The following is a 26,150-nucleotide window of genomic DNA, read 5'->3' on the forward strand; positions in this document are numbered from 1 at the left end:
ATTTTTCCCAGGCTCAGCTTCCTTTTTGAAGGAAGATGCTTGTCTGCGATCCAAAGGCGCCACCTACCCAGACAGGGATATGTGCAAGGAAAGTCGTGTTTATTTGCAAACATGCTCCATGGCCACAGATTTCTGCAAACACCACGCCTGTTACCAGGCACACACATCTGGGCACACACCCTCAGGCTGCCTTGCACTCATGCATATCCGTGTACCATTTGCACACAACCACTCTGGCTGGGGACTTTAGCCAGCAGTGCCCCTGACAGGGGGAAGTTAGAGGAAGGGTTAAATGCTAGGTGAGAAGAGAGGGTCCCCCTGGCCTGCCCTGCCACTTCCCTCAGACAGTCCTGCCAGGGAGCCAGAGGGTCCCTGCATATGTCTCAGAACTTGCTTGGCTCAGCTCCCGGCCTGGACTGCGGTGTCCCTGTGCCAGCCCGTCCTTCCCCGCCCTCTCCTCTTTGGCTGCCAGAACAAAGGCCTGCCTTGAGCAGACTGAGCTGGAGACACTCAAGCCAGCAGATCCCTGTCCCAGTTCTGTTGGGCCAACGTCCCTGTCAGCCCAGCATGGTGAAAGATGGCTGGAAAGGAGCAGCAGTACTTAGATCCCCAGGACAAAGGCTCCTTCCCACCTGCTGGGCCTGGTCTCAGAGGGTGTGGGTCCCAGAGGCTCCACCTCTTCCTCTGGCCCTGACCCTGAAGTTGGGTCAAGAGAGGTCAGGAGTCTGTATCTAGGGAGTGGGTATCAAAAGAAGATTGTTGATGGCCATGTGGCCTTGCCCAAAACCCCCTGCAGCCACTAAGGTTCTCCTAAAACCTAAAGCAGCTACATTGGTTCCCTGACCCTTTTCACTCATTAACTCTGCGAGTGCCAGAACTGCGTGCTGGTGGGGTGGCTCTCTGGGCAGGGTGTGGCTGTGGCTGCCAGTGTCCTCTGTCAAATGCACTAGTCAGCTTGCTCTGGAAAACTCACCTTGCAACACCACAGTTCCAGAGGTCAGGCCTCCCAACTCATCGTGTGCATGTGAGCATGAGAGCCTAGAGAGGGGAGGTAATTTGACATTTACCCTAAGAGATGAACGTGTGGCAATAATCCAGAAATTACAAGTTTAGGGTAGAGCCAAGATTGTCAAATCCATTATCTCCATGAGGTCCTTGGAATATGTTACAGATCGACAGGAACCAAGTTCATTCATTCATTCCTCATTCATTCATTCATTCATGCCATCCTCCACTCCCTTGTTCATCTATGTTCACCTACTATGCCTGAACCAAGTATTAGGAGTGGTGGGATGAAGAGAAGTGACTTCACACCAGCTCTCCCTCCTGAGGGCATTTTATCTGAGAACCATACTGGAACAATAGACAAAGCGTTGCTATTGGCATTTCACTAACACATTCATGGTTTTATTTCCATCAATCCTCAAAATAGCCCTTCAGGGTGCTTACTGTTATTCTCAGATGAGGAAAAGGGGAAGATTAAGTTGTGCCAGTCACTCAGGAAGTAGTAGATCTAGGATTCAAACTCAAATCTCTGCTTCTCACTTGGACTGAGATAAAACTATTCAAACTCTCTTTTTCTTCTCAGCCACATTTGAAAGAGCCAGGAAGTCTCCCTGGAAGAGGAGGGCTGCACTAAGACCTGCTGTCTGTCTCTCTTAAGGGCTCCTCCTCAGGGATGGGGCCCACAGAAGGGGCCCCTCAGCCCCTGAACTCAGCCAGACCTTCTTGATTTACAGTAAGCAGCCTGCAACGCTGTGAAATGTCTAACCCAAAGACCTGGGTTCAGTGCTGGGCCCAAAGGTTTATCAACCCCCTGGGCTGCCTGCAGGGAGTCTGTGAGGCAGGCTGCAGCCTCAGCTTCATTTTAATTTCCACCCTTGCCACCACCCTGCTGTGTAACCATGAGCTAGCGGAGCCACTCTGGGTTGTAGCTTTTCCATCTGTGCAACAGAAAAGGGGTTGCTCTCTCACTTGGTGAGAGGCATGGCTAATAAGGACCGTGTGCCATTGCGGTGCAGCCCACACTGGGAGGAGCGAGGATGGGGTGATTTCTCCAGGCTCTGCGGAAAGCATGCTGAGAGCTCCTCTCGCTGCTACTGCCATTTGCTAATGAGAAGCAGCATATGTTGATGATTCCGGCATCAACGCTTGCTCCTTGGCTGTCCGAGTTTCCAGAGCAAACTGGCTTCCTATTAGGCATTTATACTTATTAATAGCAGCAAATTGCAGCCCTTCACAACATCTGCTACTTTTCATTTGCAAACAGCTTCCCAGACCATTTATATTAGTAGTATTTTGCGGCCAATTCTCTGAGGCAGAGTAGGCCTGGGTCCCCCTGTCTGTGGAGACATAAGGAGGGGAAAGGATTTGCTCATGGTCACCCAGACACCCAGAATGGATTAGAGCTCAGAACCTCAGCTCCCCAAGCCTTGGGCTCTGGGACTATTGCCTTGCTGTTCTGAGTATCTATGACCTTGACCCCAGAACTCATGTAGGGGTGTCGAACTCAATCAGAGAAGGGGCCAAAATCTAAAATCCAGCCTAAATCGCCGGCCGAATGGTTTACTGAACAGTCATAAACTGACAATGTCATAAACTGACAGCGGAGTGCAGTGATGACAGCGCGGTGCGGGCCACATTGCAAGGCCTGGCGGGCTGGATTTGGCCCGCGGGCCTTGTGTTTGACACATGTGTAGAGGCATGTGTGGACAATGGTGACATCCAGACCACTGCCCTTGACCTTGTGCACCAGTCTGTTCTCAAGTGAGTCCCCTGCTGCATTAGCCCCACAGCCAGGAACAAGCAGGAGGAATTGCAAAGTTCAAGGCAAAACATTCTGGAGGAGCTTTTATTCCTGCCAAGAAGATAATTTCCAGTCTGGGAAGCCAGGACGCCAGTACAGAGGGTCCTGTGAGCATCTGCACTTCCAGTCAGCTATTTACATCTGGAGATTTGGGTTCTCTTCCCAGAATATTTTTCTGCACTTTCCCCAGGGCCTGAGCCTCCCTGAGATCTGCAGATGCATCGTCTCAGAATTAAGAGATCTTAGTCAGCATGGGAGATACTGGCAAGAGTCAACTATCATGTTTGATCTAGTTTTTAATAATCTCCCCACCTTGAAACCAGGTGTACCTAGATCTATGTGGTACTCAGGTTAGAAAGAAGCTACCACACTGCACCTTTACCCCTCCTCCATTTAGTCTTTTCCTCTACCTTTTCACAGTACTTTGCACCCTGGTGTGACTTTCTGCCTAGCACTTGTGTATCAGTTAGCTATTGCTACAATAAAGCTGTGTAACAAACCACCCCCAAACACAGTAGCATACAATAAAAAGCATGAGTTCTCATACTCAGGGACCTGAGAGTCATTGCATGTCAGCTGATTTAGGCTAAGCGGGGCTGCGAGGTCCTGCTTCAAGCTGCTCCTCCAGCTGGGCTTACCTGCTTGCTGTGGGCTGGGCTCAGGCCTGCTCCATGTGGGTTCATTGGGGCCAAGCTAAAGAGGAAGCAGCTACATGGGGAGGCCTTTTTATGGCAATGATGGAAGTACAAAGGGACAAGGCTAACCACACAAACATATCTCCAGCCTGAGCCTTATACTTGCTGCCATTCTATTGACCAAGGCAAGATCTGAGGCCAAGCCCAAGGTCTAGGGCTGGGAAGTGCAGGCCGCCTCTCCATGCACCAGGGGGCCAGATGGGAGTGGTGGGTTGGGATATATGAGGCCACTTCAACGGAGTGGAGAGGTGGGGCTCATACCTCAATCTGCCAGAGCCTGGGACCGGCCTCCTGGCCTCTGCCTCTCTTGCCAGTCTATATATTCAAATATACCTGCCACCTCTGAAGCCAGGAGGAGGGGAATCGTTGTGCTCTAGGCACAGGGAGTGACTTGACACAAACACAGCATTCTGAGCCACTGCTCACCTACCACAAGTCCAAGCCCCGGCAGTGAGACAGGGGTTCTGCAAAGTCATTTGTCATGTTGAACCCCTGGGGAGAAAAGCGGCCCCAAGTCAGCAAAATGAAGGCTGGACTGGTGACCAGAGGCCATCTAATGAAAGAAAGGCCCTGGAGCAGCTTGAGGGGCTCAGAGACCATGACACTGAGACCCATATGCCCTGCTGAGTTCATGTCCTAGGAAAGGACTAGCTTTTCCCACCTCGACTTGTCTTGGGGACAGGAGATAGGACAGCAGAGAGGGACGTGGCACTGGGTGGCATCTGCATAGCTAGACAGCTCCCCGACAGCGTCATGGAGTTTCTTAATGGGTAGTCTTGTCTCTCTCTCTTTTTTCTTTTCTTTTTTTGGACAATTTTGAAGGAAATTGGGTACTTAAGAAGCCTTTGGACATTTAAATTAACTCCCACCATCAGACTCAATGTAGCCACTGTAGCATTAGCATCCAATTATAAGAGGAGAGATGGAGCAATAACTCACATTTTGACCAGAATGTCAAAAGCTTAAACAAATTAGAGGTACACACAGAAGCTGTATGTTCTGTCTATGGAACATTTCTGAATGTAATCAGCAGAGCAGCAGGCACCCTTTGCAATGCTAACAGCACAGGCAGAGTGGGACCCTATTGCTAGAGGTAAGCATCTTTGAAAATATCATGGCACCCATGTAGGGACTGGACAGTGGGGTTCAAGGCTCAGGGTAACTGGGAAAATTCCTCCAGCTGCCCCGAGCACACCCAGGACCCAGGCCCTCCAGGCCAAGGGTTTCCATTGATCAGAGTACAGAAGCATACAAAGGCCCAGACCCCAAGTTCAAATCCTGTATGGATCCTTTGCTGTATTCTCAATTTCTCCTTGTTTTCCTATCCCAGACCCCTGTTTTGTAAACTGATGGCCTTGGTCATGGGGCTGGACAGGTGCAGGATAGAGATGATGGTTCTATTTACAATAGTTCAAAACCAGAAGAAACTACGCTATGCTAAGGAAGTTCACCTTGGTGGCAAACGGATAAAGCAAATCACTGACTCCAAGAAAGGTAATGATGGGGAAAGAGAGGTGGGGAAAAGGATGGGCAGGCAGGGGCTTCATGATCGAACTGGGGAATGAGAAATGACAACACAGAGAATGTGCAGTAACAGGAAAACTGGCTGAACTCGGGGGCCCTCTGACTCACAGTCACTATTTGAACTCTAAGGCCCTCCTCCCTGGGCCTCTGGGAAGGGGTGGGAGGTGAGGAGAATCCTGGATAGAGCAAGGCTGTGACATTATTTTTCCCAATCAGGACACGGAGGTTCAGCGCTTGAGAATGACAGATCCGGTTATATAGCAGTACACGATAAGAGACATTCATCCGAACCCTTTTGTCCATTTGAGATTAAATTGAAAAGAGTAGAGATGCCTTTCTTTTCACTCAAGATTTCAGAATATTTCATAAACATGAATTTATTAGTCTACCCAAAGAAAGCGTCTCCCCCTTGACCCGGAAAGCTGAGCAGAGAATAGGTGTTCTCACATCCACTCGATAGGTTCTTCTTAGATCCTTTATTGTGGTAAAACATACATAACATGAAATTCACCATCTTATCCATGGTTCAGCGTTTGGTGGCATTCGCACTCTGCTGCAGCCGTCTCCACCACCGTCTCCAGGACTCTTCATCTTCCCTAACTGAAACCCCCTGCCTGTTAAAGACTTAACCCCTTTCCCTTTCCCAGCCCCTGACAACCATTCCTCCTGTCTTCACGAATTGGACTACTCTAGATACTCATATAAGTAGAATTGTATTTCTATTTTTGTTACCGCCTTATTTCACTTAGCTTACTGTCCTCAAGGTCTATCCATGTTGTAGCATGTGTTAGAATTTCCTTCCTTTTTAAGGCTGAATGATATTTCATTGTATGTATAGACCACATTGTGCTTATCCATTCACCTGTCAATGGACATTTGGGTTGCTTCTCTTTTGGCTGTTGTGAATAGTGCTGCCTAGAGCACTGGTGTGCAAGTATCTATTCAAGTCCCTATTTCCAATTCTTTGGGGTGTGTACTGAGAGGTGGAATTAATAGATGCTATGGTGATTCTATATTTAATTTTTTGAGGATGTGCCATACTATCTAATACATTTTTGCACAAAGCTGGTAGAAAGTGTCAAGGTAACTACGTGTAGACCCTTAACCCCTTCTCCCCCAGCTCAGTGTAGGCCACAGGGGAGTTCTGAGAGGTGGTGAGACTCCTGTCCTAGAAGCAGCAAAGGAGCTATCGCAGCCACATTAGTCAGTTCTTCTCCTGGACTCCATGACCAGGGGGCAGACCTCAGTCTATTGTGGTCTCTGAGACCATCCATCACTTGGATAGCTCAGTCGCATGGCCATCTGATTTTGTTCTCCAGGCAGAAGGCCCCCTCCATGACTTTCTTTTCTCACCTCTTCCTGTGGTTTGAATTCCCTCACTCAGTTAATTAGCATGCCTGGCATTGTAGCTTAAGACTTTAATCAGCATGGGGTGGTTTTAATTAATCATGTGTGTCTGCATCTGGAGTGGTTTGTGTTCCAGGGTCAGGAGAGGAGCCAGAGATGGGGGATAGAGGAGGAGGCTTTGTTTGGTGTTTGGTGTGGGCAGGGAATCTAGGTATCTGGGGAGAGAGAAACTTAGTAGCGATATGGCTCAGGAGCCACCTGGCTACCTGCAAAGCTTAGGAGCAATGTGTGGCCAGTAACCAGAGTTATTAGAGTACAGAACTGCACCGAGATAGATGGTGGACAAAATCTAGTTTTCGAAGGTGTCAGGACATTTTCTGATGGTTTTCAGAATTACCTGTGAAGTGTGGAGTGAGACAATGCAACAATGAAAATGTGACTTTGGAGATTTCCCTGGGCCTAGTCTTCTTCAGGAAAGTCCAGAAAAGGTGAGGGGGCTGGCATTAGTTCTCAAATAATAGTGACCTTCCTACTTGGTCTTTCAGAATCCTGTTGGCTCCCCCAGTTTTAGCATCCATGCTTTAAAAAAAAAAAATGAAGAAAACCTCACTAGAGTTTAGCAAAGTAATAAAGCAATGTCAGAAACATAAACAGAAAGATCCTAAAAGTAAAGGTTAAAGAAAGTTAAGTCTCATTAAAACTGACCAGGACTGCCGGGACTGGTTTGGCTCAGTGGATAGAGCCTCAGCCAACGGACTGAAGGATCCCGGGTTCGATTCCAGGCAGAGGCATGTACCTTGGTTGCGGGCACATCCTCAGTAGAGTGTGTGCAAGAGGCAGCTGATCGATGATTCTCTTTCATCAATGTTTCTAACTCTCTATCTCTCTCTCTCTCTTCCTCTCTGTGAAAAATCAATAAAATATATATTTTTAAAATAAATAAATAAAAATAAAACTGACCAGGACTTATGTCCCTGTCCCACAGGGATCCACTGGAAAGCAAAGAATTATGCTTAACTGTTACAGTAGTTGATAAAAGCACTTAAGTAAATCCATGAAGCAGGGATAACCCCAGAGTTTCATCCCAAAGATGAAGCAATGGACAATTTAGGGGCAGACACCACACTTCAAGGAGGAAATGATGTGTTCAAGATATAAAAGAAGAAAACTTTTCCTATACCTACTCAACTTCTGACTGAATTCATGAGCCGAGGAAGACTGTCAGAGCAGTCTTCTGTGATGTGGGAGAGAGGAAAAGTGGCAGTGTAATGCAGAATGGGTATTCATGACACAGATAACAGCAATAATCACTTGCAACATGCTTGATCCGGTACAAAACTTCATACCTGCTGGGTCATCTGTGCTTTGAAAAACTCTATGAATTAAGGGGGGATTTTTATCGCCATGTTTAAAGATGAGAAACATTGAGATTCAGAGACAACAGGATCTCATTGCCAGACTAGGGTGAAGCCAGAATTTGAACCTCGCTCTGCAGGCTTTCACACTCTTTCCAACCAAGCGGAAATGACTCTTGCTCAAAATCGAGAGAGAAAGGACTTTACAATTTCAGATATTGACAGTATTAAACACCAGTTGCAAGATATTTTTAGAAATCTGAATGCAAAGGCTTTGAGAATGTCAAGTTGGCCAAGCAGCTGGCTCTTTGTGTCGCACACCCCAGAACCCCATGGCACAGCCACCCAAGACAAATTATAGAGCAAGTCCGTGGGAGAAACTGGGGAGGATATTAATTACATTTGGGCCAAGAAAATGCTTTCGATTGATTGAAAAAGTCATGATTTTCTCTTTAAGGCCATGCAAAAGAAATGGAGTGCTACACAAGCAGCTGGAACAGATAAAAACATTATTATGTACTTATGTTACCAACTTTCACCATCCATGGTCCCTTTATTACCTTTTCCCCCTCCAGGCATCATGTTTTGAAAGATTTTTGCCTACTAAACAAAGTGAATTTATTAAGTAATAATATATTTCCTATTCTTAATATGGCACATACATCACTGGGTTCGCGTACAAACAGAAAACAGCAACAATTCAATTTCCATTAGGCTTTTGGAAATATTGCAAATAGCTTGTGGACCTCATTACCATTCACAAATTCCTATGAGCCCAGGTGCTTTGGGCTGGGAACCATTATTTATATGCTTCTATGACCAGCACGTAGATGCCCTCCTAAGTGGTATGGGAAGAAAGTAAGGGGGCAGCAGGAAGAGGGTGAGTTCCTGGCTGAGGGTAGAGTCAGTGGGATTATTTGTAAGAAACTGATTGTCAGGATTAATTACACAAATGGCAAGGGTGTCTGTAGGTAGAGCCAAGGCATGGCTCATGCTGATCACATAAGTGGTAATAAAAGGAAAGATAAAATCCCCAATGTGCCAAAAAGACATCTGAGAATGTGAAGAGAGGGCCCCCAAGGCCAAGGGCAAAGCAATAAGAATGGAAACAGGAAACTAAAATGTAACTCGGAAGAAGTGAAAATGCAGTGTGGTCATTAAGAATGCTCAGTGTGTACTTGAGAAAATAAAACAAAACAGAAGGTATATAACGGGAAAAGGAATATTGGGGGCAGGGGGGAGGAAAACGAGATCATGTGGGATTTAGAATTCATTATTAATTAAATCCCAAAGGGAGTTTGGAGCCTGGGCAGGCTCTGGTGCCAGTTCGCTGTGAGTTACAAGTCGCCTCTGCCAAGCGGTGCATAATTGTGCGGAGGCAGATGCCCTGCAAGGCAGCAGGAGAACACAGCCTCCGCATTTGTTCAGCACACATGGAGGTGCAGTCAGGTCAGCGGGGTTTACTGCTCAGGGCCTGTTGTCTGATGGGATAAATTTTAAAAGATGACCACATCACATTCTCTTAGCTCAAGAAATTATTGAGATAAAAATGTATCCCAAATGGAAAAGGATAATTTAAAAAAAAAAAAAGTTTTGTAAAGAAGAAACTGACAAAATGGAGAATAAAGGCCAGAGCTATAGAGAAAAAAAAAATTAAAATTTCATTTACTCCTGTGGGTCGGTATTAAGTGCCTTCTATGTATCGGACCCTGAGAAGTCCTGTCAAAGGGATCCTGGCAAAGCTACATCGGAGGACAGAGAAAGGAACCAGATCCCTGGGAGCTCGCTGGCAATGGAGGCGTTTGGGCTCAACAGCCGTGTCACAGGGAAAGTTTACATTAACGAGCGGCTGGTGAAAGCAAACGTAAAGTTTTGGAGTTGGGGAGGAAGCCTCTAATCGAGAAAAGGTGTGGGTAAGAGGAGAAAGAGCAGCAGCTGCTCTTTAAAAGCACCAGAGTGAAAACTGAAAAAACTCTCAGAGCCAGTTGGCCAACATTATGAGAAAAAGAGAGTAGGCAGGTAATAGCTACGGAGCATGTTTATTGCACCTTGTTAAAAGGCATGGAGAGCTCGGCTGGTGTGGCTCAGTGGTTGAGCGTAGACCTATGAACCAGGAGGTCATGGGTTGATTCCCGATCAGGGCACATTCCCGGGTTGAGGGCTCTGTCCCCCAGTGTGGGGTATGGAAGAGGCAGTCAGTCAATGATTTTCTCTCATCATTGATGTTTCTATCTCTCTCCCTTTCCCTTCCTCTCTGAAATCAGTAAAAATGTTTAAAAAAAAAAAAAAAAGGGGGGGGGGAGGGGGGTCATGAAGAAAGAGAAAGTGAATGTCTTGGTGTTGGGTTCAAGGTCTCCTGGAACCACAAATATTATGAGGGAGGAGAATCAGAAGAAGGCAAAATACTTTGTGGCAAAAGAGAAATAAGACTGGAGAAAGAATGAACATTTGAGTTCATGACGTTGATAAGAAACAAACATATCTGGTCTAGTAATAATTAATGTCGTTTTCAACATTCGTTTAAAATCTTGCTTGGCGTTGACTTGTATTGACATAACCTTCAAACATGTGGTATCTACAGAACGTGTGAAGTGCAATTAACAAGTTTTGCTTGAAAAAGTTTGTGTTTGGTTTGGTTTTTGTTGCAGAACTAGGGCTAAGAAGATGGCGGATGAAGAGCATATTCGGCACTGCATGCTTTACGAGTTCCAATTAGGAAGAAAAGCAAGTGAGGCTGCAAAAAACATCTGTAGTGCTCTTGGTCAAGATGCAGTTAGTGCCAGAAAATGCCAGCATTGGTTTGAGAAATTTCGCGAGGGAAATTTTTCGTTAGATGACAAGAGTGGTCGAGGCCGTGTGTCCAATTTTGATCAAGAAGCTCTTCAAGCTCTTTTGGTGCAAAATCCTCAAATTACCCAACAAGAGCTTGCGACAACTTTAAATTGTTCACAAAAAACAATTTCCAATCAATTGCGTGCACTTGGCAAAGTCCAAAAGTTTGGAAAATGGGTTCCTCATGAGTTGACCGACAACAACCGTAATCAAAGAGTCACAATTTGCAGTTCGCTCCTCTCTCGTCAAAACCGTTTGCCGTTTTTAGAGCAAATTGTTACCGGAGATGAAGAATGGGTGCTGTATGTTAATTTGAAAAGGCGGCCTCAATGGTTGGACAAAAATGAGGCTCCGCAGCCCACGCCAAAACCTGACTTGCATGCGAAAAAAGTAATGTTGTGTGTTTGGTGGAATTTTAAAGGAATTCTTCATTATGAACTTTTACCATCTAACCAAACCATGACAAGTGCAGTGTATAGTGCCCAATTGGAAAGGTTAGCCCAAGCTTTAAGAGAAAAAGAACCCGCGCTGATTAATCGGAAAGGCGTAATTCTTCACCACGATAACGCATGACCGCATACTGCAAGAATCACTGCTGAAAAACTGCGCCAGTTGGAATGGGAAGTTCTCCCTCAACCTGCATATTCTCCTGATATTGCCCCTTCCGATTACCATTTGTTTCGTTCTTTGCAAAACTTTCTTCTTGGAAAAAAATTTAATAATGAAGAATGCCTCAAAAATGCATTGACCGAATTTTTTGCATCAAAATCACAAGAATTTTACAACAGAGGGATTAAAATGCTTCCTGAGCGTTGGGCACAAGTAGTAGAAAACAACGGCAACTACAATATATTGTTGATTAAATTTTGTTGTATTGTTTAAATAAATTCGATTTAAAAAAGTATTAGAAAACGACATTAATTATTACTAGATCTAATATGATGAACTGGATGTTTGTAGAGATATTTTGGGGTTTTGGTGGTGAGGAAATGTAAATGTAGATTATGTAAGTATATTTATAACAATTTAATCTAACCTGTATGCAGTTGATTCCCAGAGATTTCTAAGAAAATAACAGGTGGCCATTTCCCTTGGGTGCTTACAAGGCCACCTGCTCAAATATGAACTGCAAGGTCCCTTTCAGTTCAGGGGCTCTGGACCCTTCATGCTCCTGCACCGTTTTGGGTGGTACACCTGATAGAATGCAGCCTCTTTCTGGGGAACTCCTGAGTGTCCTGCAAAACCTTGACCACTCTCTCGCTTGTTGTCCTGTCCCAGCTCACCAGAGTGCCTGTGGAGTCCTGTGGTCAGTACCGGAGCTGCAGTGAGTGCCTTGGCTCGGGTGACCCCCACTGCGGCTGGTGTGTGCTCCACAACACGTGAGTACTGCCCGCAGCTTCCTCCTGCCTCTCACTTCCCCCAGCACGTCTCTTGTCTCTTCTCTCCCTGTCTTTGCTGATCCTTTGTTCCTTGTATCATTTGAGAATGTTATCTTTCTTCATTTGTTCTGATTTCACTTTAAATTGCCAAATTCCCCTAAGATCTATAGAAATGGCAGTGTGGGAATGATGATGGGTCAGGCTATGGAATCAAGTGGAGGGCTGGGGAGAGGTTCGGATATTTCTGATGTTGACTTGACTCCAGGTTGACATTCCAGGACTAAACAGCAGGGAAAAGGCATTGGGCTGGATCCATACTGTCCATTTAATGATTCATATCCACCTTGCAGATTCTTTGATAACCACCCCCTGAATCTTCTGGTGCTTGAGACTCTTCTGGTTCAGCTCCAGTGTGTGGTTCCCTCTTGTCATAGCACTCAACTGGCTGCCAGAGCACCTGGCCTGGGGTCACCTGTGAAGCCCGTCCCAAGGCTGGACACTCTGCCCATGTACACGGTTTTTGCCGATTCCGTTTTATTCTATAAAAGTGAGAAGAGGGCAAAGGTATGCAGTGGAGGCAAAGGGTAACCTGGTACATGAAATGAGTATGGGATGCAGGGTACAGACAAACAACCTAGACATGTGGGGAGATTGAAGGCCTGTCTTACGGGATCCAAAGACCCTTGGCATCGCTGACTGGAGAAACCAACAGCAGGTGGATCCCACTCTGATGGAGTAGGGTCCCAGTCAAACTGTTGCTGCTAGAACCCCAGGCTTCTAGTCAGCACTTGAAACCTGATGCTCTATGAGTTGGACCAAAGAGCCATAAACTAAGGGAAAAGACGTTAGTCTTCCTGCTTCATTAGTCGCACTCAGTCATTCTCAACTTTATGACTATCGGGACAGGATCTTGCCCTGCCCCCACCCAGGAGTACCTCCAAAGTTGGAAACACCCCCCTAAATTTTAACACATCCTCTCCAAGGACACAGGCATATTCACCACTGGGACAGTCTTGGGCATAATGAGTCCTTGAGCTTTTTAAGGGAAGCTCTGAAATCCCTCAGGTGTGGTGTGGCGGGGGGAAAATGGAGACAACTGACCTGCATTGGAATGTACATAACTCAGAGCCAATCAGGACCTAGTGCCGAAGTATATACAGAGTTCACAGTAACCGGGAGCAGTGGAGCCCAGAGTGGCTCATGACAGAGGATGGAAGAGATTGCACTGAGAATTCAGATCAGCTCTGATCAACCCAAGAGACTGCCTAGATCAGCAGTTGCCAACCGGTGGTACTTGGGCCACTTGTGGGCCGTGAGGTCTGAAAGGTTGGTGACCGCTGGCCTAATGATACTTCAGAAGGCAGAACGGAGGTCACTTCTTTGTCTCACACAGTGAGGCCTCTCAGAAAGGGACTGGGCTCCAGACCCATTGCTTCCTCGGGACTATAGGCCAGCTGGCTTTCTGCTTGGCCGAGGCTGGCTCAGCTGCTGCTGGCATGGGCACTCACATCTGGCACTGTTCAAGGGCAATCAGAAGAGCTGGCCCCTCTCTGACGCCCTATGCCTGTGGGACCCAAAAGCAGGTCTCTGTGTCAGCTTTGATCCTGCCCGATGATGTGGCCAAGCCCCACACGGCACTGAGCTGCTCATCACCCATCCTCCCATCCCCTGACCTGAGTTTAAACAGGAATGAGGGGAGGAAACATCAGAAACTACTTCCTGCATGGCCTCAGTTTCCCCTTTAGTAACATTTTTCCTGCCTCCTGTCAAGATAGGAAACAGGTGGACTAGGGACAAGGTGAAGTCCAGACAGTTCATAAACGAGGCCACCAGCCTGCGCTGGGAAGCAAGCATGACTGCTGTCACCGAGGCTTCAATAAAACAGCCATGGGCAGGAACTTTGGGCATCTTCCACCAAGTCTGAAGTCCACTCCCCTATCCCCACCCCCACCCCAGCTGTGCAGCACCTGGGGCAGCATCCCAGCTCCTCTTCTGTGGATTGGAGGTGATAACTCCTGACCCTGAGTCTTAGGAGAATCTGATGAGATCATGTGGGTGGAAGGGCACTGGAAACTGTGGAGAGTGTGACATGCAAGGTGAGGACGGGACAGGAATCTTGACACAGTTGGGGAAGAACTGAGAGCTCCTGGGGGCCTTGCCTCTTGTGACCTTGGTTGATCCCCATTGTTTGTCCAGATGGCTCTCCTTTAATTGCATCCTTTCCTCCCCAGCAGTATCCCAGCCTCTGACTGCCTTCCTCTGGTGGTAGATGCTCCTGCTGCCTTCCTCTTGCCTGTTAATCTGGCATGTACGTCAGTACAGCCTTGTGGACCACAGGCGCCCAGGAGACTGAGGCTGGGCAGTGCTTCTTCCATGCCTGTTCCTCAGCACTGCTGGAGGAGTGCCCCTCCCCACCCCCTGTGGGAGCAGCTTTTTGAAAGGCGCACTGGACTCTGAAGGGAGGACTATCATAGAAATCAGTGCATTGTAGCCTCACTTTTGGCAGACATGCTATGGGGCTTTGGCTGAGAATAGCTGATTCTCATGACTCCTGGTATTCTATAAAGTCAACTTGAGCATCTGAATATTGAACCATCATTGCTCGTAGGAGAAATACAGAGGTAGGTTCCTATGAGCCTCCGGTCAGTGCCAGCATTTTTGTCAGCCCATCAGTACCTAACCATGTTTTATGTATATTACTGTTTAAAGACACCTTATTTAATATACATTACTTCATTAACCTTGAACTCACAGCCAACAGCACTATAATCTGGGGCTGAAAGAAGCATTTATTTTCTCCATAAGAAGCACCCTAGCCTTCTCCCACTTAGGACTACTGGGTAGGACTTCATCATGATACTTGGGAGCCATTTTAAACAGCCGAATCACCAAGAAAAGGCACAAAAATGTGAAAAACATAACACTAAATAGGCTGCAAAACAAAACAAAACAAAACAAAAACAACGACATTTATACTGAGAGCTGAAACAAGAGGGCAGCAGTGTGGCCTTGTTGGACCTCAGCTGGGGGCATCCACTTGTGGCCACTCAGATTTTTCTCTGCTCTGCTCATGTTTGGGAGTGAGCTTGAAAAGGCTGCAGTATTAAAATGAGGATTATAACAAATGTTAGCAAGTAAGCAAGTTCACAAGCACAGAATCCACAGATGATGAGGACCGACTGAAACTGTGTGTCAGACACAGTTTCTAAAGAGGAAGCACCATATGTCTCACAGGGACGGTGGTGTGAGGTTAACCCGAGGTCATAAAGGATGTTGTGAAAGCTCCTGTTGGCCAAAGTGCTCTCTGTGACCTCGGGCCTCCGGGTTGCTTGAAGAGACTGAGCTGTGGTGGCTGAGCTGACATATATGGTACAGCCCAACTCCCCTGAGAGGATGCAGCTCACAGGCACCTTTAGGCCAAGGCTACCTGCCCAACATGATGCTCAGCACATCTACCCGGCCTCCCTACTCGAGTGAATGACCAAGGAGAAGCCCTGGCTTCAGGGCTGGGGAGGAGTAGGTCCCTGGGTCTTCTAAGATGCTTGCAATTAGGATGTAATGCTCAAATTTATAGGGTGTGACCCACAGGTCTTAAGTGTACAATGTAAAAAGTTTTGACAGATGCAAACACTCAGGTAATCCATACCCATAGAGATATACATTTTCTTCCTCCAGAATGTCCTCTCCTGCTCCTTCTCTTTCTTCCCAGGGACCTTGCTTCCCTACTTCTTAAGTTCAGGTCAAAGCCATTGCCTCTCCTGATATACGCTCTTTTATTTTAAATGGATGCCAGTTGGACAGTCCTGGGTGGCAGAGGTGCATGAGGACATGGGCTGAGCAGGAAGGGAGAGAGGCTGCAGCCAGCAGAGCAGGTGCAGGAGGTCGGGAGGATCAGAGAGCCTGCAGACACTTACTCTGGGCACCTCACTTTGCTAGGAAGGGAGCATGGTGAAAAGTGCAGGGGTTTTCTCATCATGAGAGTGCTGTGACCATACCACAGACCTGTCCCCAGGTCTCTCACACTTCCCTGCCCCCTCTGTACCAGGGGACTAGGTGAGACCACCTCTGCCCTGGCTCTTGGTGTGGGGGAGTGGGTTGCCGTCCGTACTAGCATCAGCACGTTTAGTAGGCCCATATCCTGAGCGAGACCCTGTGCTGGGTGCCACAGAGCCCAGGGAACATGCCTGCCAGGAAAACCAGGGCACAGAGCACCAGGATGAGGGCTTCTTCAGGTCACAAGACAGCTGTCACTTTTGCCAATTCTCCCCATGGTTGTAGGAATAGGAGGGTGGGAACTCTGTGGGAAGGGAAAGACGCAAGGGGTGTGTGTGTGTGTGTGTGTGTGTGTGTGTGTGTGTGTGTGTAAGAGAAGTGAGAGGGAAAGAGACGGGGACAGACAGTTTTACAGGAATAGGAGGTGAACGCTAGAGCATGCACAGTTCAAGGCGGGGCCCCTTTTAGCAGGTGGCTCTCATGGCTGAAAGGGCTGTTTGTACTACAAGGGCACAGGTGGGTTACAGACTAAACAGGCTTAAGAAATGCTCGTGTAATTGAAACCCTCCCTCTGGTTACTCAGCCCCAATTGTCTTCAAGAGCAGTGCTGCCAGCCCCAGCAGCACGGAGGGTCACCCTGCGGCCCTTCTCACAGTCCCTCCAGCTGACTGGTGTCTAATGGCAACGATAGCTTCAATAGTCTTGGTTTTTATTTGTCCATGAATCTTGAGCCTTAATTCCCCGGGCATTGATCTTGGGCCTAAACCTACCTGTTCTGACTTGTATGAAGGTAAAGGAATGCCAACCACTCAGCTTGCCTTCGCCTGTCCGGAGCCTGGAATCTTCCCTCCAACCACCAGTCTTGGCCGGACCCCAACCCCTCTTTATCTTCCTCTCTCAGGCCCAGGCCAAGAAGCCTATCTCAGTCCAGCAGGTAACGGGATCCAGGCAGACCCAGCCACATCGATTGGCCCAGACGTTACCTTTCTGAAGAAGGGTCCTCAGCGTCACTCCTGGGAGGCTCACGTAACCCAAGACACCAACAGGGGAAGATAAGATTGGCTTTTATAAAGTCTCTCCCTTGCCCCCTGGTGACCTCTCCTCTTGCAGTTTCTTCTGTTGGAAGAATGCCCTCCCTGGATGGTTGGCACAGGTTACTGCTCAGCATTCATTCCTTTTATTCTTTATACTAGAGGCCTGGTGCACGACATTCATGCTTTGGGGGGGAGGGGTACCTCAGCTCAGCCTGCACCCGGGTCCTTAGCACTGCCTCAGAGGGGGACTCCAACTTTTTTCCTACCAGCCATGAGCCCAGCTTCTGGCTGAGGGACACTTCCCCTGTGGGAGCACAATGACTATCAGGGGGCAGCTCCAGTGTTGAGCATATGCCCCCTGGTGGTCAGTGCATGTTATAGTGACTGGTCATTCCACCATTCAGTGGATTTGCTTATTAGGGTTTTATCATATAGGATAGTTTCTGCCAACATGGAGCAAAGGAAATAGAAGGGAGGGGAGGTGAAGGGAGGGGAGGGAAGGGGAAGTGCTGCTACCCAGGGCAGAAGGATGGGTTAAAACTAAGAACCTGTCTATGGACAAACCCAGTCTGGGTTCAGTTTCCTCAGCTATAATAAGGCAACGAAAGAGCCATGTTACAGCCACAGTATGCAAATTAAGGGAGACAATGTTCATGAAGGCCCATCACAGAGCCTGTAGGTAGCCCCAATTTCAATGACTGAGTAAGCAAAGTATGTGGATCGGATCTCAGGGCCTCCTCCCTCACTGTCCTCCCCAGAACTGAGGGCTATGGCTGGTTGGCTGGCTGGTTGGGACAAACTCACAGCGACGAACCCTTCTGCTGAACAACTCCAACAGCCATACCACTTAGGCCATCTTCAGTGGCCCTGTGTGTGGCTGCTATCAGCCACCTGGGAAAGTACAAAGAGAACAGCTTATCCCACAGCCATGGCTGAGTGTCCCTTTAATAAAGCACAAACTGATTCTAAAATGCAAATCCTTCCCAGCTGCTTCTTATCATATCCCAGAGCCTGGTGTCCCAGGGCTACTTAACCCTAACCTACCAAGTCAGTGGTCTCTCCAAGGCTGTTTGCAGAATGTCCATGCAGCCTTGGGAGGTTGTTAGGATCCATGCCTGCCCAGCAAACTCTTCCCTGATCCAGAGGAGAGTCCCAGACTAGCTACTAGTATATTAGCATTCTGCTTTCTGTGACTCAATAGATACACAGTATGGGTTAAATTAAACTTGCTTTTTCTCTCTTCTCCACTGCCTGCTTCCCTTCCTCCCCATATACATGTAACACATGCTTTCATGGCCAATGATGTTAAAAAGCCCATCTTCTCAAAGGAGCTAGGCAAGCCCTGCCATCGTTCCAGGCTCTGAATGTCCCTCCCAGACTAAAGACACTGGGCTCTCCGGGGACAGCCTAAGGGCTGGGCTTACCTATGAGATACCAAGTGCAGATATGCACACTCATGTACCAGCATCCGCATACCCTGCTCAGTCATGCCACCCTGGACCGCTTCAGGTGGGTGGCCCACCTTGCAAAGAGTAGAGTGTCCCCTGCACCAAGCAGGAGGACATGGTGACTTTAACAGACACAATAGCTCCAGGCTGTTGGATAAAGTGTAGTGTGAAAGTTTTTCAGAGCCCATCAGAGCAATTGTTGGATGTGACAGCAGCCTCCTTATTACCAACTGGACTATGAAGATAATGGATCAGCCTGCTGTGACACGCCTTTGCTTTCTCCTGCTGCTCTGCCCTCTGTCTCTCTCTGTCCCTCCACTCCTGCTCTTCTCTCTACCTCTTCTCTCCTAACCAACCCTCATCCTTAATAGAAATAAACAGGTCTGAATAGCACTACTTACTGACAAAGAGAGAAGCAGCCCCACTTCACTTTCTCTTCTGGCAATGGTAATTTCTCTTTTCAGAAAGAAAGAACCTCTCCAGGTCCCTGTTACTACTGCCTGGGCTTGTGTTCAATGGATCATTCATTTGAGGAGTGGCTAAAAGGAAGCCACGGCATGACTCTGTTCAACCTGGGACCCAGGGCAGAGTCCACCATGGGGTTGGGACAGGGCTACCTGGTTGCTACAGAAGCTCAGAAAAGTTCTCTTGGGCCTCCACTGACTTCCTACACCTGCTGGTTTCTGTGAGGGCCTGTGCCCTCCTCCTGCCATAGTGACCTCACCCATTAAGTGAGGCCCCGGAGGCAGGTGACTCCAGCATCTGCTGCTTTGGCTTTGGCTCTTTAGACACAGTAAGGGTGGTGAGGTCAGTTGCCAGCAGCCAATGACAGAGGAACAACCATAGTCTAATCATGGTCTTAGGTTTTGGGGTTTATCCAGGAATAATCCTAGGTTGAAATCAGGGTGTCAGTCACTGGATTCTAGAATCATGACATTGAAGCGACTGCCTGGTCCACAACTTTCATATAAAAAAACCTCCTACACCCCCATCTGCCTAGAAAGGTTCCCCTCACCATCTGGTCTGCTTCCTCCGAGCACACAGATGCCCGTCCCATATCTGTGGGAGTTCCCGAGGAGAGCAAAGACAGTGATCTTAGAAAACCTGGTCTCTTTCCTCGTCAGGGATCCCAGATGTGGAGACAGTGACCAAAGAGCCCTGGAATCTCCTACTTCAGTAAATGTCCCAAGTCCTCTTATCTTTTCTATGAAGCTCAAACACCTCACATCTAAACACAGACCCACCAATGGGTCTAACTTTCAGCACAGGCCATGACCAACCTGAAATGCTAAGGTTCAAGGGTCGTGTGGGGAGAAGCAGGGAGCAGATTCTGGTAACCCAGACTGGTGGACTCATGCCAGAGGATGGAGTGAGTGGGTGGACTAGCACCAACCCCCAGTCTGGAGGCTGGCCCAGGCTGGACTCACAGATTGCCCTGTTTCCAAATTGAAATTCACTTGCTTGGCCGGCAGCACTGGGAGTTAATATCTCTATGAGTGTATTTAGGAATCAATTTCTGGAGAACTTAATCACCACTCCTTTCCCTCTCCTCACCCCCTTCCTTCCCCATCCCTTGCCCTTTAATTTTCCACTTGGCTGGGAATTCCCCGACAGTGCGAGTTCAGGCTTAGGGGGAGGGCGGAGGCAGCTGCTTCATTAGAGAGGATAATCTCATTGGAACCACTGACTTGAATAATAGCCCCTCCAAGGGACCAGGGCCATTGTCCCCAAGGGCTTGTCGCACCTTTGAACTGAGGCTGGAAAGACTATGCCGAGAAAGTGGAATGAGGAAGGGAGATAAGAGAATGTTGGCAGGGCCAGACTCCAATCCTGGGGGCCCAGTGTCCTCTTGGGGCCTGCTTTTTGCCCGTCATCTGTGGGTCTGTGTGGGATAGGGTGAATGTCTAAAAACTCAAGTCACAGATAGCATTCACTTTTTGCATCCTTATGACATTTTTGTCACACCTGGGAAATAGTTGAATCTTCCCCGACCTTCAGCGTACTCCCATGGCGGAACTGAAGGGAATATTTAGGAAGTCCTGCTGAAGGTGACATCTAAGCTGGCCCTATGAACCATGAGTTACCCTCTACACATGTTCTTGCTCTTGCCTGGCTAATGAGAAATCCGTCCTGGAAGAGCAGCAGGCCATTCCCCTGACAGACCCCATGGACCTCAGAAGAAATTCATCCCTTCCTTCCCATTATCCCATCACATCCAAGGTCAATTGCCTGTGCTCTAGGACATTTGCAGCCCCTACCATCGTGGGCACTGAGGGATAGTAGAAATGTCAAAACATCCCTGGCACTGACCTAAACTTTTCTTTTCACTGAGAGCTGACTTCCTGTTACCCTGTGGCAGCTGGTGAGAAGGCAGATCTACAGCCAGCCCACCACCCTCTCTCCCTTCCCTTCCTCCTGAGCTCTGGGGCTCCTTCTACCTCAATAAGAAGGATACTGCATAGCTATCCCTATCTTTCTGTCTTTGATTTGCCCCAGGGCCAAGTCTTAGAAAAGATTGGTGGGGTTGGATGAGAAAGAGAGAAGAGATGGGATAATAATACTAGCTAACACGTATTGTGGGCTCATTATGTATGAGCTATGCCATGTTCTCAATGCTGTACTTGCATAATCTTTCAAGCCTTATAAGAACCCTAGTAGGTAGGGTACCAATTTGTCCCATTTTACAGATGATAAAACCAAGGCACCGAAAGGTTAGGTAATTTGCTCAAGATTACACAGTTGGAAGGGATGTTACAAATTGTAAGCTATAGGTAGCTTCCCTGGAGATCTAAATCTGGGGCAGATGATGAGTAGTTCATTTTGGGGTTCCCAGGAGCATGGCAGGATTCAGCCATGTGAACTTGTCTTGAGGTCCCCGACCAGGTTTCTTTGTACCTCTGAAAGAGAGAACTGGATCTCTATTTGGTCAGTCCAGGTGTTGCTTGGCCTAAAAGCAGCCTTATTTTCCCTTCTCTTCATAATTTAATCAAAGACATTTTTCAGACCTACTGATTGCTCTCAGAAATAAGAACTTCAAAGTTGGGGAGTCAGTGAATAATTTAAGCCTGTACCGGCTCTCCGAGTCTGCCGCTAATGGGTGTAATAACACTGTTAATAGCGATGTCAGTGCAGACACTCTGGAAAAGTCCATAACATTAGCTTAATGGCTGGAGGTAATGAAGTCCTCCCTGAGAAGCTGGTAAATTAAATTCTGAGACTTTTAGGCAGACGCCCTTGTTGCCATGGGTCCACTAGAGCAGCCTGGGAGTACCATGGAGACAACCACGCTCATGTCTGACCTTTCACTCTTGGGATGGAAGTCCTGAAAGGTCCTGGAGAGCCCAAGTCCCAGTAATATTCCAAGTGCTGCTTCTTAGTGGCAGGCAAAACAGCGAGCAGCCTGGAGAAGACTGAAGGGCAACTTTTAATTGCCCAAAGTGCACAAAAGGAGCATCAAGCTGGCACGGAAAGTGGGTTCAGTGTGCAGCAAGGGGTCTGTCCCTCAACTCTTAGTCTAGGATCATAGGGGAGGTCAAGCATGGTGGTTAAGAGTGCAGACTCCAGTACTGGCCAGTTTGGCTCAGTGAATAGAGCATCAGCCTACAGACCAAAACGTCTTGGGTTCAATTCTGATCAAGGGCAAGTACCTTGGTTGCAGACTCCTCCTTGGCCTGGGCCTTGATAGGGTCTCATGCAGGAGGCAACCAATTGATGTATTTCTCTCACATTGATCTTTCTCTCTGTCTTTCCCTCTCCCTTCCACTCTCCCCAAAAATCAATGGGAAAATATCCTCAGGTGAGGATTAACAAAACAAACAAACATAAAAAAGTGCAGACCCCAGTTCATCTGGGTTCACATATGGAATCTCCAATTAGCTGGTGACCTTGGACAAGTGACTTACCATCCTCTGCAGGTTCTCCATCTGCAAGGTGGGGGTCTAAAATGTTACCTACTTCACAGCATCATTAAGGGACTTAAGCAACATGGACTGAAAGCCCCTTATCACGGGGCCTAATAAGCATTTGGTGTCTTCTAGCTGGGACTGTATTACTTAGAACTGTGTTTTTCCCTTCCACAGTACACATCCCATCTATTCTAAGCCATCCTTTTTGTCCCTTCTTTCTTTAGTCCTCCCCATTCAGTGGCTTCTCCTTTGTTTGCTAAATTCACCTCTCAGACTCTCCACTGTTAGGCCTTTCTTCTCACTGAGGCCAATGTGTTTTCTTCCCTGTCTGAGACTGGAGGAGAGCCCCCTCACCACCAACAACAAGCTTTCCTCTGTGCCTGAGAGTCACCCTGAGAGCAGCTCAGGTGCCCAGGTGCCTGTCTTTCCTCATCTTTTACCCCACACCTCACATGTCTGCTTCTTGAAGCAGGTGTTCTCTCCTCAATTTCTCCTTCCCACATGGGTTCTATATCCCCGGATGTTCCATTTCCCACTAAAACCCGGACCAGTGCCCACCTGCCCTGAAATAGCCCCCGACATCCACCTCCCTCTACAGAGTCTATTCTCTTTCACCGTGGAGACCAGCCACTAGGACTGCCGACCTGCTGTTCTCCCTGAGGACCCTCTTTCCCTCCCCCCACAGCAGGGTCAGTAGTCCAGAGTTTCCAAATCCTGGCCGCTCAGCAAAGCCACACATCCACAAGGCTGGCCTGACTTGGATCAAATGCTGTTCCCAGAAGCCCGATGCGGCCCTGCAGGGAACTCCCTCTGGGAGGGGGGAAGGCCTGCTCCAGCGGAGAGCCTAAAGCGCCTTCCCCATGTGACAAGCGCAGTTGCGGGAGGGCCATGACTGCTATGTGCATCATTCACAAGGTCCCATCAGTTAAGATAGAAAGATCCAGGTCACCCTGGATGGGGTCTACCTGTGACTCAGCCCACTTTGAACAGACACTAAGCAATAGCAGCAGACCTTCTGTGGCAGTTCCCTCCACCAACCCACCCCTGACCCCAGCCGTGGAGTTGGGATTCTGATCCAAGGCAGCTGGGCTCCAGAGCACACTTTGAACTGGTGCCTCTGCTCCTTTGATCCTCCCTTCCCTCTTCCTCCCACTGGCATTTACCTCTGTCTGCTGGGCATGAGGATACAGAGGATTCTAGAAGAAGTCAGTGCTGTTTCTCTCTGAGCAGCTCGAGCTTGGCAGGTGAGGGCTGCACTCAGCCCAGTAATTGTCGTATAATCTACAAAGTTTGATAGGAAACTCCAAAGTGCTTTTAGCTTTGCCTGGTGTGGGGCAGGTGGGGGCTTGCAGGTGCACAATGGTTGAACCTGGAAGGGTGGGTAGATGTTGGATGGGGGGGAAATTGGGGAGAGGGCTACTCAGACAGACAAACTGACGTACACGAAGACAGAAAGGTCTGAAAGAGTATATTATACAGTGGACAGGTAAGTCTAGTTTGCCTAAAGAGTGGGGAGAGTGACAAGGCCAAGGATGTGGAGGGAGGTGGACTAGAGGGGACTTTGGGACTGTGAGTGGGGAGGAGGTGAGGGGACTTTAGGATGACTCCCAAGTCTTTGCTTTTGGCAAATGGTTATAAGAATTTCCATCTTTTTCAAATTCGGGCATGATGGGGAGGACAGGCTGGAGGAAAGAACCAAAAGGGTCATATGATGAGTTTGGACAGACCTTGGGAGCCATTGGTGATGACTGGCCTCTGTGTCAGCCTCTCCTCGGACCAGGCACCTTCTCCTGAGCCCCTCGTTGGTCTCCCCACAGGTGCACCCGGAAGGAGCGCTGTGAGCGGTCCCGAGAGCCCCACAGGTTTGCCTCTGAGATGAAGCAGTGTGTCCGGTTGACCGTCCATCCCAGCAACATCTCTGTTTCTCAGTACAATGTCCTGGTAAGGGCAGTAAGACCAGGAACCTTCTCCCCACCAAAAAGGGCCACAGCCCCATGCCCTTCGCGAGGCCTGGGCCCAACCTGGCCAGCAGTGTGGTCTGAGAGCAGGACCAAATGTTACAGATAGTGTCCTTGTGACTGGGAGAGGGCAGGCAGAGAAATACTGATATTGGGGAAGAGGCTGTATGTATAATAGGCACAAAGACAAGGAAAACTGTGATTACAACAATGATCCAAAGGGTGACCGAGAGAGGGAGGGTTTGGGGAACACTATCTTTGACTGTAAGATGGGAAGGATGTGTGTGCAGAGGGAGACAGGGATATGATGGCTCTGCGTTGGTGCACTGGGCACTTGGTGGTTGGCATTGTCATTTTTCCAAACTCTGGAATAATGGAAAAGGTGCTTGACCAGAGGTACCTCCATCTGTCCATCTTTTTTATAGCATGCAAATCCAGAAGCATTCGTTTCCTGGGTCCAAATCCATTCAAATGTAATGACGCTTCTTTTATCCTCCCACCACCTTCTCTGTATGCTCTTGTAATAAATTGGATCTCTTCTCTATATCAATATTGCCTTATGTTTTTCTCTTTTCTTTCTCTCTGGTCTCTCTTGCTCTCTCTATTTCCTCCTTTATGCCATGCTCTTCTTTTCCCCATTTCACTCTCCTCTTCCTCTGCTGGGCTGTTCACAGCTGGTCCTGGAGACATACAATGTCCCGGAGCTGTCAGCTGGTGTCAACTGCACGTTTGAGGACCTGTCAGAGATGGATGGGCTGGTGGTAGGCAATCAGATCCAGTGCTACTCCCCGGCGGCCAAGGAGGTGCCCCGGATAATCACGGAGAATGGTGAGTGGTCCCTGGAGGCAGAGCTAGGTGGCATGGCTTCCCCCTGCCTGGCTGAGAACTCAGGACAGATGTGGTAGTGGGCAGGGGGTGGGGGGCTGAGGGAGCCTTCAGCAAGGGAGGGTCAGAGGAAGGGGTGTGGGTTGGTGGATATGTTACAGGAAGAGAGAGATGAGATGCCATTCTCTGCCCTTGGAATTGACTATTGAAACCAGGTGAGCATCCAACAGTCAAGCTCATGCTCAGTGAGAGCAGCTGCAGAAGGTGGTATCAGGGCAGCAATCTGGTTGAGTTCAAGGTTGTGCTGGAATGTGAGAGGGCTGTCCTGGAGGGGTAGTGGAGGAAGGGGTGGGAGGGTCATCTGGCTCCTTGCCCCCTGCCCACACTGCTGGGTCTCTGCACCCCCACCTTGCCCTGCCTTCCCAGAGCGGCCTGTTGGTGGCCAGCTGCACTGGGAGGGACGGGGTGGACAGAGGCCCAGTGCTGGTGAGGGACAGACCCTGCAGGGCAGATTGATTCCACGTTGGCCCTCCCATTTGGGCTTGTCACACTTGTTCCGAGTTGATTGATTAATGAGGCTCTCGGGGAAGCACAGGACCAGGCTGGAAGTGGGGGCCTGGGGTCAGGGCTGTGAATTAAACATGGGCTCTAGCTCCTCCCTGGCGCCAGCTGAGGATCCCAGGGCCGCCCGCCTGAGTGGAGCCCTGAGCACACCTGAGGAGGGGCATTGGGACAGGGTTTCTCTTCACAGAGATGCAAGTGCACACACACACACACACACACACACACACACACATACACACACACAGGAAAAGTCCTCTCGTGTTTTGTGGTAGCATTAGTGAGTGGCGACACATTTCTCCTGGTGGCTAATCAATGTGTTTGTAACTCGTGAGTCTGGCATGGACCTCATGCATGTGAATAAATGCACATTCAAATTCCTGTGAGAGAGAGAGAGAGAGAGAGAGAGAGAGAGAGAGAGAGAGAGAATTATGAAGCTGATGGGCAAATGCAGAGTGGGTGCCAGAAGTACAGTGTGGGAAGAGAAA

General features: G+C 48.5%; 1 protein-coding gene across 3 annotated transcripts in view; it reads left to right on the forward strand.

The window, feature by feature from the left end:
- The window catches only part of PLXNA4 (plexin A4), a 402,577-nt gene that overhangs the window by 291,632 nt on the left and 84,795 nt on the right, over nt 1–26,150 (forward strand). For all 3 annotated transcript variants that reach the window (XM_084897228.1, XM_084897227.1, XM_084897226.1), the window contains 3 exons: nt 11,838–11,938; nt 24,136–24,259; nt 24,951–25,104. In XM_084897228.1, coding sequence (XP_084753354.1) covers nt 11,838–11,938; nt 24,136–24,259; nt 24,951–25,104 — 379 coding nt within the window. The remainder of the gene's footprint in view (nt 1–11,837; nt 11,939–24,135; nt 24,260–24,950; nt 25,105–26,150) is intronic.

This window comes from Pipistrellus hanaki, assembly GCF_964339955.1.
Source record: "Pipistrellus hanaki genome assembly, chromosome: 10".
In the NCBI taxonomy this organism is placed as follows: domain Eukaryota; kingdom Metazoa; phylum Chordata; class Mammalia; order Chiroptera; family Vespertilionidae; genus Pipistrellus; species Pipistrellus hanaki.